The sequence below is a fragment of the Entelurus aequoreus genome, linkage group LG07, assembly GCF_033978785.1.
Source record: "Entelurus aequoreus isolate RoL-2023_Sb linkage group LG07, RoL_Eaeq_v1.1, whole genome shotgun sequence".
NCBI lineage: Eukaryota > Metazoa > Chordata > Actinopteri > Syngnathiformes > Syngnathidae > Entelurus > Entelurus aequoreus.
Genome location: NC_084737.1, coordinates 12886494 through 12901058, shown reverse-complemented (window position 1 = coordinate 12901058; position 14565 = coordinate 12886494). Strand labels below are relative to the sequence as shown.

General features: G+C 27.6%; 2 protein-coding genes across 2 annotated transcripts in view; one reads left to right on the top strand and one right to left on the bottom strand.

The window, feature by feature from the left end:
* The window catches only part of plagl2 (pleiomorphic adenoma gene-like 2), a 107698-nt gene that overhangs the window by 35281 nt on the left and 57852 nt on the right, over window positions 1-14565 (bottom strand). The gene's annotated exons all lie outside the window — the stretch shown is intronic.
* The window catches only part of pofut1 (protein O-fucosyltransferase 1), a 117166-nt gene continuing 110355 nt past the window's right edge, over window positions 7755-14565 (top strand). The window contains exon 1 of the mRNA XM_062052591.1: window positions 7755-7901. Within this exon, the coding sequence (XP_061908575.1) occupies window positions 7884-7901 (18 nt within the window). The 5' untranslated portion in view covers window positions 7755-7883. The remainder of the gene's footprint in view (window positions 7902-14565) is intronic.

The following is a 14565-nucleotide window of genomic DNA, read 5'->3' as shown; positions in this document are numbered from 1 at the left end:
AAGCTAAAAAAAAAATTCAGGTGGTTTAATTGTAATTGTACAAAAATGACGACACTAATTTCTAAGTGATGGTGCAGTGCAAAGGGAAAACACTTACCTCCAAACGTGTTGTTTGTTCTGTGAATGAACAACAATAACTTTTCTTTGTGCTTCTGAAATGTTACATAATGGGTAAATAGAGGTGTCCGATAATGGCTTTTTTGCCGATATCCGATATTCCGATATTGTCCAACTCTTAATTACCGATACCGATATCAATCAATCAATCAATGTTTATTCATATAGCCCTAAATCACAAGTGTCTCAAAGGGCTGCACAAGCCACAACGACAATTTCGGTTCAGAGCCCACATGTATCAACCGATACCGATATATACAGTCGTGGAATTAACACATTATTATGCCTAATTTTGTTGTGATGCCCCGCTGGATGCCTTAAAGGCCTACTGAAAGCCACTACTACCGACCACGCAGTCTGATAGTTTATATATCAATGATGAAATCTTAACATTGCAACACATGCCGATACGGCCGGGTTAACTTATAAAGTGCAATTTTAAATTTCCCGGGAAACTTCCGCTTGAAAACGTCTCGGTATGATGACGTATGCGCGTGACGTCACGACGGCAACGGAAGTATTCGGACCCAATGTGTCACCATACAAACTGCTCTGTTTTCTTCGAAAAATTCCACACTATTCTGGACATCTGTGTTGGTGAATCTTTTGCAATTTGTTTAATGGACAATGGAGACTGCAAAGAAGAAAGTTGTAGGTGCGATCGGTGTATTAGCGGCGGACTACAGCAACACAACCAGGAAATTGTGTTGTGTTTGAGTTGGATAGCAGACGCGCTACGGTGAGTACAGCTTTGGCTTCCAAACATTTGATCGCTTGCCCGTACGTGCGTGTCGCTATGTGCATGTCACGTACGTAACTTTGGGGAAATATATGTTTCTTGCCGACTCTGAAGGCGGCCGGGGTGTCGTCGAAAGCTACAACGCCCGCCGCCGCTCCGTAGCTAAGTTAGCTTCAATTGTTAAGCTTCGCCAAGCTGGAAATTATTAACCGTGTATTTACATGTCCATGGTTTAATAGTATTGTTGATCTTCTGTCTATCCTTCCAGTCAGGGTTTTTTTAAATTTTGTTTCTATCTGCATTTGAGCCTGATGCTATCACGTTAGCTCCATAGCTAAGTTAGCTTCAATTGTTAAGCTCCGCCAAGCTGGAAAGCATTAACCGTGTATTTACATGTCCATGGTTTAATAGTATTGTTGATCTTCTGTCTATCCTTCCAGTCAGGGGTTTTTTTAAATGTTGTTTCTATCTGCATTTGAGGCTGATGCTATCACGTTAGCTCTGTAGCTAAAGAGCTTCACCGATGTATTGTCGTGGAGATAAAAGTCACTGTGAATGTCCATTTCGCGTTCTCGACTCTCATTTTCAAGAGGATATAGTATCCGAGGTGGTTTAAAATACAAATCCGTGATCCACAATAGAAAAAGGAGAAAGTGTGGAATCCAATGAACCCTTGTACCTAAGTTATGGTCAGAGCGAAAAAAGATACACCCTGCACTTCACTCTAGTCCTTCACTCTAACATTCCTCATCCACAAATCTTTCATCCTCGCTCAAATTAATGGGGTAATCGTCGCTTTCTCGGTCCGAAGCTCTCTCGCTCCATTGTAAACAATGGGGAATTGTGAGGAATCCTTCCTTCTGTGACGTCACGCTACTTCCGGTACAGGCAAGGCTTTTTTTTATCAGCGACCAAAAGTTGCGAACTTTATCGTCGTTGTTCTATACTAAATCTTTTCAGCAAAAATATGGCAATATCGCGAAATGATCAAGTATGACATAGAATGGATCTGCTATTCCCGTTTAAATAAAACATTTTCATTTCAGTAGGCCTTTAAACAATGTAACAAGGTTTTCCCAAATAAATCAACTCAAGTTATGGAAAAAAGTGCCAACATGGCACTGCCATATTTATTATCGAAGTCAGGAAGTGCATTATTTTTTTTAACATGCCTCAAAACAGCAGCTTGGAATTTGGGACATGCTCTCCCTGAGAGAGCGTGAGGAGGTTGAGGTGGGCGGGGTTTTTGGGGGGTTGCGGGGGGGGGGGGGTGTATATTGTAGTGTCCCGGAAGTGTTAGTGCTGCAAGGGGTTCTGGGTATTTGTTCTGTTGTGTTTATGTCGTGTTACGGTGCGGATGTTCTCCCGAAATGTGTTTGTCATTCTTGTTTGGTGTGGGTTCACAGTGTGGCGCATATTTGTAACAGTGTTAAAGTTGTTTATACGGCCACCCTCAGTGTGACCTGTATGGTTGTTGACCAAGTATGCATTGCATTCATTTGCAAGTGTGTGAAAAGCCGTTGATATTATGTGATTGGGCCAGCGCGAAAAGTCAGTGCCTTTAAGGTTTATTGGCGCTCTGTACTTCTCCCTACGTCCGTGTACACAGCGGCGTTTTAAAAAGTCATACATTTTATTTTATGAAACCGATACTGATCATTTTGAAACTGATAATTTCCCATATTACATTTTAAAGCATTTATCGGCCGATAATATCGGCAGTCCGATATTATCGGACATCTCTAGGGTAAATGTCTTTCTCTACACTGTTAGTTAATACGTTTGAAAACACACAGAGCTTTTATCTCCAATTGTGTTTCTTTTTATTTAGCAGAAAACCCCCCAAAAAACATGTTGTTATTATTTCTGTAAAAGGAGAGAATATTGTTATTTGAAAAATGTAGAGTCAAAGAGGCCTTTGGGAGATTTCTACTCCCGTATTTTTCGGACTAGTTGTGCTTACCGATCTCGAAGCTATTCTATTTGGTGCATGGTGAAATGATGGGTGTGACCACTAGATGGCAGTCACACATAAGAGATACGTGTAGACTGCAATATGGCTCAAGTAAACAACACCAACATTGTATATGTTCCATTGAGAATATAGAACATTACACACGGCGCTCAAAAATCTATTAAAATGTTTTAGTACGACTTTGGTAAGCTATGATGGATCGTACTGTGCTTCAACATAGGAGTATTATTATGGTGTGTGTATAAGGTAAGACATATTATCTGGCGTTTTGTTTCGCAAAATTATCCAAAAGCAATTTTTCTTACCTTCTGGTACCTGCTGATCTGTATTTGGGATCTGCATAAGTCCTGAAAATTTGCTCGCGTTTCCGCCTTTGTAATAGTCCGTCCAATGCCGTAGTGGATAAGCAATTTCTAATATAAAGTAGTGTAAAGTTCTTACTTATATCTGTCAGTAAACTCGCCATGAAAGCGCTAAAACATACCGGTCTGGTGAGTTTGCATTATTCACCCAAGGAACTTTAGTTATTAGAGAGTTCCGGTCGGACAAGTTTGGTATTTATTCGGGGAAAACAAAAGCTTTTCTTTGTGTTTCTGGAATTTCACACAAAGAGTGAAGGTCCTCTTGTCCGCTGTTTGTTAATACGTTTAAAAATGCATGTATTGAGCGGGAAACAAAAATAAGTTTTTTATTATTCTGTTAAAAGGAGAAAACGTTGTTATTTGAGGGATTTTTATTCCTGCTCAGCCTTAAAAAAGTCCAGGTAGTTTTATCGTAATTCTGGGGGAAAAAATGACACTGGCGATTTCCACTAGATATTTCTGTTTGATGGTGCAGTGCAAAGGAAATGTGTTGTTTAACTCAAAAAGTTCAGGAATTTTCATCGTAGTTATGCAACAAATTACACTGGCGATTTCTACCAATCATTTCTGAGTGATGGTGCATTTTCAATTTTGTAATTTTTGAATATTTGAATTATTAAAAAAATAAGTAATGTTTTCTAATTATTAGTTTTCACTTATTTATTTTTTTATTTATCTATTTATGTTTTCGTTTTAAATGTTTAATTTTTTTTTATTTAATTGTTTTTATTATTATTATTATTAATGTTATTTTTTTATTGCTTTGTTTATTTTCCTATGTACTGTCCTGAGTCTTTGATTTGTTTTGTACAATTTTCCATTTTGTCTATTATTTGTGCACTTTCATTTTTGAAGTTGTTCTTGATTTATTATATCAATTGATTGACCACAGCTGTGACTATTTAAATGTATTTATTTATTTATGTATGTATTTATTTGTAAATGTTTAAAAATATATATATATTTAATTGTTTTTATGATTTTTTTTTTGTAATGCTTTTTTTATTGCTTACTATTTATTTTGTCATTTTAAATGTTTATTTTTTTTTATTTAATTGTTTTTATTATTATCATTATTATTATTATTATTGTTATTATTATCATTCTTTTTTTTATTGCTTTGTTTATTTTCCTATGTACTGTGCTGAGTCTTTGATTTGTTTTGTACGATATTCCATTTTGTCTATTATTTGTGCACTTTCATTTTTTAAGTTGTTCTTGATTTATTATATCAATTTATTGACCACAGCTGTGACTATTTAAGTGTATTTATTTATTTACGTGTTTATTTGTAAATGTTTAAATATATATATATATATGTATATATATATATATATATATATATATATTATTATTATTATTATTATTGTATTGCTTTTTGTAGTGCTTTCTATTTATTTTGTAATTTTAAATGTTAAATTTTTTTTTATATAATTGTTTTTATTATTATAAAATACTTTTTTTTTTAATTAATTGTTTTTTTTATTGCTTCGTTTATTTTCCTATGTACTGTGCTGAGTCTTTGATTTTTGTACAATTTTCCATTTTGTCTATTATTTGTGCACTTTCATTTTTGAAGTTGTTCTTGATTTATTATATCAATTAATTGACCACAGCTGTGACTATATATTTAATTGTTTTTATTATTATTATTATTATTTATTTTATTGCTTTTTTTAGTGCTTACTATTTTTTTTTGTCATTTTAAATGTTAAATTTTTTATTTATTTAATAGTTTTTATTATTATTGTTATTCGTCCATCTTCTTCCGCTTATCCGAGGTCGGGTCGCGGGGACAGCAGCCTAAGCAGGGAAGCCCAGACTTCCCTCTCCACAGCCCCTTCGTCCAGCTATTATTATTATTTATTTTTTTAAATAATTTTTTATTGCTTTGTTTATTTTCCTATGTACTGTGCTGAGTCTTTGACTTGTTTTGTACAATTTTGTCTATTATTTGTGCACTTTCATTTTTGAAGTTGTTCTGTTGGGGATTGCACACTGACGAAGACATTGACGAAACCGGCCTGTGTTTGGTAGCGCCTGTCATGTTAAAATTATTAGAAGGACACGAGTGTTGCTGGCCTTGCTTTTTCTTTAAGTACACTCTTTATTTTTGTTTTATTACGTGTTTTGGACAGTGCGTGTGTGTGTTTTTCCTGTATTTTGTAGCAAGTGCAGGGGGGAAAACCACGTATCTCCAAACTTGTTGTTTGGAACGAAAACAACAATACATTTTCTTTGTGTTTTTGAAATTTTGCATAAAGGGTGAAGGTCTTTTTGTACACTGTTAGTTAGTCAACATGTTTAAAAAAAATTTTAAAAATACAAAAATATAAAATAAAATACAAAAATTATTTAAAAAAAATTAAAATAAAAAATAAAAAAAATTAAAAAACAAAAAAATAAAAATAAATTAAAAAAAGCGAGAAAACATTGTTATTTGAGGCATTTTTTTAAATCACTGCTAAGCCTTAAAAAGTACAGGTATTTTCATCGTGAATATATGTAGAGAACAGAAGTAGGGAGTTGGACTATTTTACACATGACTCGAATGTTGCCTACAGCCGCAGCTGTTGATGCTCAAATTTGCTCATTCAAACGCCTAACTTCCTTTTACACTTGAGTGACGCCATTCCAGTGAAATCTCCACAAGTGACTTAAAAACACCAGAAGACGACCGTCGCGACTTTAAAAGGCGGAAGGGAGACATTTGCCGTTGTTGAGGTCAGGAAGTGCCCCTCCCCCCGCCCCCTTCACCCACCCAGGTTTCACTTCCTCTCCCCATCCCTCGCATCCTCTGACCCCGGGTGGCGCTCCGCACACCCGCCAAAGAGGAAGAGCGTGTGGTCGTTCCACGCTAAAACTCTTTACGAGCCCGCGAGCGCTGTAGCCTGAAGTTCATCCGTGGGGGGCGGGGCTAACTGTCACACTTCCTGCCCACTGGTGTGAACCACGTTGTGTTAACTGACGCTGTTGTTGACAGAAGAATTTGGGCACAAAAAACGAGGAATAATACGCCATTTCTGGACGCTGCATTGAAATTAATAAACATTTTATAGGTTTTTGGTCAACATCATAGTAAATCAATGAGTAATTAAATAGATATAAATAATAATTAAATAAATATAAATAAATAATAATGTTGTCGACTATTTAACAGTGCTATTTTAGTATTGTTTGTCATTTTAAAAATGTTTTTTCTCAAATATTTGTCATTTTAAGTTATATTTACACCATTTCAAATGAAATTACGTCAACTATTCAATAATATGTTCTAAAAAAAATAATCAGAATAATGAGCCTAAAAATGTTAAAATAGAAACAAATTAGAAAATAATTGTTAGAAAATTAGTATTAGTATTAAATATTTGTGCTATCTTACAGTTTCTTTTTCGACTACATGTTTTACCATATTTATAAAGTAAAGGTAAATTATTAATATTTTAATTATGTTATTTATGTATGATATTCTACTACATTTTTCTCCAATATACATAAATCAAAGTTAAATTTGTGTAAAATGTATTTGTTATTTAATTACTTTGTTTACGTATGATTATCTAATACATTTTTTGTTAATAATTATTTATGAATTAAAGTTAGATTTGTGTAAAATTATGTATAAATGAATAATTTCGTTTTTGTATGCTTTTCTACTATAGTTCTCCCATATTTATTTATAAATTAAAATCATGCAAAATTGTAATACTATTAAATCCGGTATTAAATATTTGTTCTATCCTAAAGTTTCTTTTGCTTGAATTTGTCATTTAAAATATAGCGTTTAAAAAAATGTCAATAATACGAAAAATTACCAAAAAAAACAACACACAATTAGTTTAAATAAAATCTATAAAAAAAGTTATTTCGTTTTTTAACTTCTACGTTTTTTAATTGAAAATTTAAAAAAATTTAAAATAAATTAAAGAAAAGACCACGTTCTGCAAATTAAAGGAAATTATGAAATACAATGACATTTTAATTTTTAAAAAATACATTAAAAAAATTAATAAATACATTTAAAAAAAATATATATATATATACTGTATACATATATAAAGAAAATACAACATTTTCAATTTGAAAATAACTTTAATAATAAAAGAAAAATCATGAGAAAAAAATGGAACAATAGAATAAAATACACTGATTAAAATATACTACAGCATATAATCTATAACATAAAAAGAGTATTTTAAATTAATTAATAATCATAACAAATACTGCTGATATTAATTATTATCAATGCACTCGCACAGGAATTATTGCAAACTATACGTTTATAGTTTTCTGATTCAATTATGTGAAATATTAATGCTTACAAACATTGTGTTCCGTTACATTTAACAGTATTGATGTATTTATGAAATGATAATTATAATAATGATAATCATGATGCATTTAGGTTGTTTTTGACAGGAAGTTACATGCTAGGCCGACCACGTGGACAAGATGTTTGGCTGGCAGACAAAACTAAATGTTGACATTAAACACATGGTGTGTGTATGTGTGTGTGTGTGTGTGTGAGTGTAATATGTGTGTAAGGGGGGTATTCTACGGGAAAGCCCTGGCAGGGAGTCCCGGCCGTGACACGGAGCTCTGCAGCAGCAGTGGAGATGTGGGCACGGTGCCAGAGGGCGTCACGCCAGTCACCCGCCCTCCTGGAACACCTCCCACCCCATGCCCTCCCATGTGTGAAGAGCAAAAAGTACAACACTCAGTGACTATAAGTAGACACACACACCTTGAATATTTAAACACACACTAAACGACACTTGTTGTCACTGTTGTGTTTTGCAAGAAATACAGTGTAGGAAAATAATTCAACCAATAGATTTTTGTTCTGGTTACATTGGCCAGTTGTTGCTAGGCAGACTACAACATTTATGTAAACAAACCATTTTCATTTTGTGGCTCATGTACTATAAATAAGTTTACTTTTTCGATATGTTACTGCAATGTTGAGACAATTATAAAAAAGTTTAAATTACGTTTTTTTTGGGGTTATTATGTTTTTTTATGTGGGAAAAAAAGGAATATGTTTTATTTCATTTTTGGGCATGTTCTTTGTTGTTTTTTAAGCATTGGTTTTTCATCAAGTTTTTGTTGTTGTTTTGTCAGTAGTTTTACAATTAGTTTTATTGCTATTGTTGCTGTACGCTGTGTATTTATTTATAAATTAAAATCATGTATAAGTATATATTATTTAACATTTGATTAATATTTCGTTTTTGTATGATCTTTTTTTTCCAATATATGTTCATTCATGTTAAAAATACGTATTATTTAGAATTTAATCATGTATGTAAACAAACCATTTACATTTTGTGGCTCATTTATTATAAAAAATTGTATTTATTATTTTGTTGTCTTTTTTTTTTTTTACCAAGTTTTTCCTCCTCCTTTCTAAATTTAAGTTAAATTACTCTACAACTATTTATTCTTAATTGTTTTATTATTTCGTTTTTGTAAAATTTTTACAACATTTCTCGACAATATTTGTTTATGAATTAAATGTAAATACATGTAAAATAATTTATTTACTATATATTATTATTTATTATTTAAATTTGTTGTAGGATTTTTACCACATTCATCTCCAATATATATTAATTAATTCAAGTTAAATTCTTGTAAAAAACAAACAAAAAAAAACTTATTTAGAATGTGAGATATATATATATATATATATATATATATATATATATATATATTAAAGTAACATTTGTGTAAAATTATTTATTAATTTATTTTGTTTACTTATGATTATTGTTAGATTTGTATAAAAATCTTTATAATTCAATTGTTTTGTTTTTGTACGCTTTTCTACTATAGTTCTCCCATATGTATTTATTAATTAAAATCTTTGATTTTGTATGATCTTTACCACGTTTTTCTCCAGTATATGTTTATTCATTCAAGTTAAAAATACTTATTATTTAGAATTTAATTATTTATGTAAACAAACCATTTACATTTTGTGGCTCATTTACTATAAATAAGTTTACTTTTTCGATATGGTACTTTAATGTTCAGACAATTTTAAATGGTGCATTTTTTAGAATTATTATTATTTTTTTAGGCTATTATGTTATTTTATGTGGGGGGAAAAGAAATATGTTTTAATTCATTGTTGGGCATGTTCTTTGTTGATTTTTAAGCATTGGTTTTCATCAAGTTGGTGTTGTTGTTCTGTCAGTAGTTTCACAATTATAATTATTTTTCACTCTAGTCAAAGTAAATGACTATTTGAACTTTTGTTGCAAGACATTATAATATATATTTATTTGTATTTTTATATTTGGAAATGTTATACATAATCATTACATAATACAATAAAAAGTATTGAATGGCTATTTACAGAAGATGACTACTTAATTATTGTTAAAATTATAATAACTATCAAATTATATAGCATTTAACAAAAAAAAAAAAAATTAAACACAAATAAATGTAGTGTAATGTATTCATAATTCATAATTTCATTTTTGTATAATTTTTGACTACATTTTTCCCATATTAACAAAATAAAGGTAAATTATTGTAATATTATGTATGTTTTAATTATTTCATCTATGATTTTCTACTACATTTTTCTCCAATATATATAAATGAAAGTTACATTTGTGTAAATGTATTTATTATTTCATTATTTTGTTTATGTATGATTATCTAATACATTTTTCGTTAATAATTATTTATGAATTAAAGTTAGATTTGTGTAAAAATCTTTAAAATTCAATTATTTTGTTTTTGTATGCTTTTCTACTATAGTTATCCCGTATTTAATTATCAATTAAAATCATGTATAATTATATATTATTTAAAATTCTAATATTATTTCGTTTTTGTATGATCTTTACCACGTTTGTCTCCAATATATGTTTATTCATTCAAGTTAAATTCATGTTAAAAATACTTATTTAAAATTAAATTGTATACATTATTATATAATATAATAAAAAGTATGAATTACTATTTATAGAAGATACCTACTTAATTATTGTTACAATTATAATAACTATTCAATTATATAGCATTTGACAAAAATAAATAAACACAAATACATGGAGAGTAATGTATTCATAATTCATTATAATTTGGTTTTTGTACAATTTTTGACAAATGTTTTCCCCATATTTATAAAATAAAGGTAAATTATGGTAAAATTCTTCATATTTTAAGTATTTTGTCTATTTATGATTTTCTACTACATTTTTCTCAGATATATATAAATTAAAGTTAAATTTGTGTAAAATTATGTATTATTTAATTATTTTGTTTACGTATGATTATTTAATACATTTTTCGTTAACAATTATTTAATAATTAAAGTTATATTTGCCTAAAAATCGTTATAATTCAATTATTTTGTTTTTATATGCTTTTCTACTACAGTCCGCCCATATTTATTTATAAATTAAAATCATGTGTAATTATTTATCATTTAAATTTACAACGTTTTTCTCTAATATATGTTTATTCATTCAAGTTAAAGTCATGTTACAAATACTTATTTAGAATTGTATTATTTATGTAAAGAAACCATTTACATTTTGTGGCTCATTTACTATAAATAAGTTTACTTATTATTTAGTTGTTTTTTTTGTACCAGGTTTTTCTCCAATATTTATTTCAAAATTTAAGTTAAATTCACGTAAATTTATTAATTCATAAAATTTGTATTATTTCGTTTTTGTATGATTTTTACAACATTTCTCTACAATATTTGTTTATGATTTAAATTTAAATACATTCAAAATAATTGATTCATCATTTATGATTGAAATATTATTAATTATTTAAAATGTAACTTATTTATTTTTTGTATGATTTTTTACCACATTCTTCTCCAATATTTATATCCATTAATTCAAGTTAAATTATTGTTTAAAAAAAATAAAAACAATGATTTAGAATTTGATTATTTCATTGTTGTTGTTTTTGTTTTGTTTTGTTTTGTTTTAACCAATTTTGTCTCTAAGATTTATTTTTAAATTTAAAGTTAAATCCATGTAAAATATGTTACTCTTAAAATTTAGATTATTATATCCAATATATATTCATTAATTTAAGTTGAATTCTTGTGCAATATATATATATATATATATATATATATATATATATATATATATATATATATATATATATATATATATATATATATATATATATATATATATATTTAGAATTTAATTGTTTTGCTTTTTTTTCACCGTTTTTGTCAAATATTTCTTTTGAAAATTAAAGTTAAATTCATGTAAAATATGTTATTCCTAAAATGTGTATTATTCACCTTTTGTTTAACTTTTGCAACTTTTTTCTACCATATTTATTTGTGAATCAAATTTAAATAAATGTAAAATAATTGATGTATTATTTATGATTGAAATATTAATCATTACTTAAAATGTAACTTATTTCGTTTTTGTATGATTTTTTACCACTTTCCTCTCCAATATAAATTCATTAATTCAAGTTAAATTATTGTAAAATAAATTTTATATATATATATATATATATATATATATATATATATATATATATATATATATATATATATATATATATATATATATATATATATATATATATATATATATGTATATATATATATATATATATATATATATATATATATATATATATATATATATATATATATATATATATATATATGTATATATATGTATATATATATATATATATATATATGTATATATATATATATATATATATATATATATATATATATATATATATATATATATATATATATAATTTGATTATTTCATTGTTGTTGTTTTTGTTTTGTTTTAACCAGGTTTTTCTCCAATATTTAAGCGGTAGAAAATGGATGGATGGATGGATTTCTTTTTAAGTTTAAAATTAAATTCATGTAAAATATGTTATTCTTAAAATCTTAATTATTTCATTTTTGTATATGTTTTGCAACATTTTTATACCATATTTATTTGTGAATTATATTTAAATACATGTAAAATAAATGATGTATTATTTATGATCGAAATATTATTCATTACTTAAAATGTAACTTATTTCGTTTTTGTATGATTTTCACCACATTCTTCTCCCATATATAGTCATTAATTTAAGTTGAATTCTTGTATAAACAATTTTTTTAAAAAAAGTTTTTAGAATTTGATTATTTCATTGTAGTTGTTGTTTTTGTTTTGTTTTTTAACCAAGTTTTTCTCAAATATTTCTTTTGAAATTTAAAGTTAAATTCATGTAAAATATGTTATTCCTAAAATGTTTATTATTCAATTTTTGCTACTTTTTTCTACCATATTTATTTTTGAATTAAATTTAAATACATGTAAAATAATTGATGTATTATTTATGATTGAAATATTATTCATTACTTAAAATGTAACTTATTTCGTTTTTGTATGATTTTTTACCACATTCCTCTCCAATATATATTCAAGTTGAATTATTGTATATATATATATATATATATATATATATATATATATATATATATATATATATATATATATATAAATATATATATATATATATATATATATATATATATATATATATATATATATATATATATATATATATATATATATATATATATAATTTGATTATTTCATTGTTGTTGGTTTTGTTTTGTTTTAACCAAGTTTTTCTCCAATATTTCTTTTTAATTTTAAAATTAAATTAATGTAAAAGATGTTATTCTTAAAATCTTCATTATTTCATTTTTGTATATTTTTTGCAACATTTTCCGACCATATTTATTTGTGAATTAAATTTAAATACATGTAAAATAATTGATTTGTTATTTATGCTTGAAATGTTATTCATTATTTAAAATGTAACTTATTTCGTTTTTGTATGATTTTTTACCACATTCCTCTCCAATATATATTCATTAATTCAAGTTAAATTATTGTAAAACAATATATATTGTTTCATAGATGTTGTTTTTGTTTTGTTTTTAACCAAGTTTTTCTCCAATATTTCTTTTTAAATTTAAAATTAAATGAATGTAAAAGATGTTATTCTTAAAATCTTAATTATTTAATTTTTTTTATATTTTTTGCAACATTTTTCTAACATACTTATTTGTGAATTAAATTTAAATAAATGTGAAATAATGGTTGTATTATCTATGCTTGAAATATTATTCATTATTTAAAATGTAACTTATTTCGTTTTTGTATTTTTTTTTTACCACATTCCTCTCCAATATATATTCATTAATTGAAGTTAAATTCTTGTAAAAAAAAAAATATTGTTTCATAGTTGTTGTTTTTGTTTTGTTTTTAACCAAGTTTTTCTCCCATATTTCTTTTTAAATTTTAAGTTAAATTCATGTAAAAGATTCTTAAAATTGTAATTATTTCATTTTTGTATAATTCTTGCAACATTTTTGTACCACATTTATTTGTGAATTAAATTTAAATACATGTAAAATAATTGATTTATTATTTAGGATTGAAATATTATCTATTTTTGTACAATTTTGCTCAGATTTTCTAGAATACTACAAGTTCAATTTTAGACTTTTGCAGATATCTTCATTCATTCTTCTCTCTGACCCAACTTCATTCCACACAGCTGACAATTGTTTTGCATGAAAAAAGCAGCCTTTAAAACAAAAGTATCCACTAGTAAACAAACAAACTGCAGCAACAATGATTGCATGAGGCAAGTTAACAAAGCTAACTTGCCTTCATGGATGTGTTTTTCTTTTAAAGCCGATTGAGTGTGGACGTGCGTTTTGTTGCATCGACTCACTTTTGTCAGGCCGCTCTGTGTGTGTGTGTGTGTGTGTGTGTGTGTGTGTGTGTGTGTGTGTGTGTGTGTGTGTGTGTATTTTCCCATGTGGTCAGCAACAAACAATCTCCAAGTCTGGCAGCGTCAGCGGCGCTAAAAACAACAGGCATTGTTCAAGCAGCTTAGCTTCGATCTACAGGTTGCAATACGTCCACAAACTCACTTTCTTCCACTTTTATCACGCCGCTAACTTGAACTATAAATGTAAAATGCGTGTGTGTGTGTGTGTTCTTGTATTTCTACCCTTCTTGAGACATCAACAAGGAAAAAGTATCTTCCATATGAGGAGGTGTGAACAAGTGATGACATAAATAATGGTCCCAATAACATTGCATCTAATAGAGACTGTCTCATTAGCACCCCTGGTGGTGACATCTGTAAAAATTAGGGTGGTCCCAAAAAAGGAGGGATTTTTCACATTGACTGTGTGTCGCTTTTAAAAGTGCTCCCCCTCTGGTCAACATATGAAATAACAAGTGTGTGTAAGAAATTCAAATGCGCTCCCTCTGGCCAAAATTTAATAAAATAAATAAATGAATATGTGTATATAATAACTT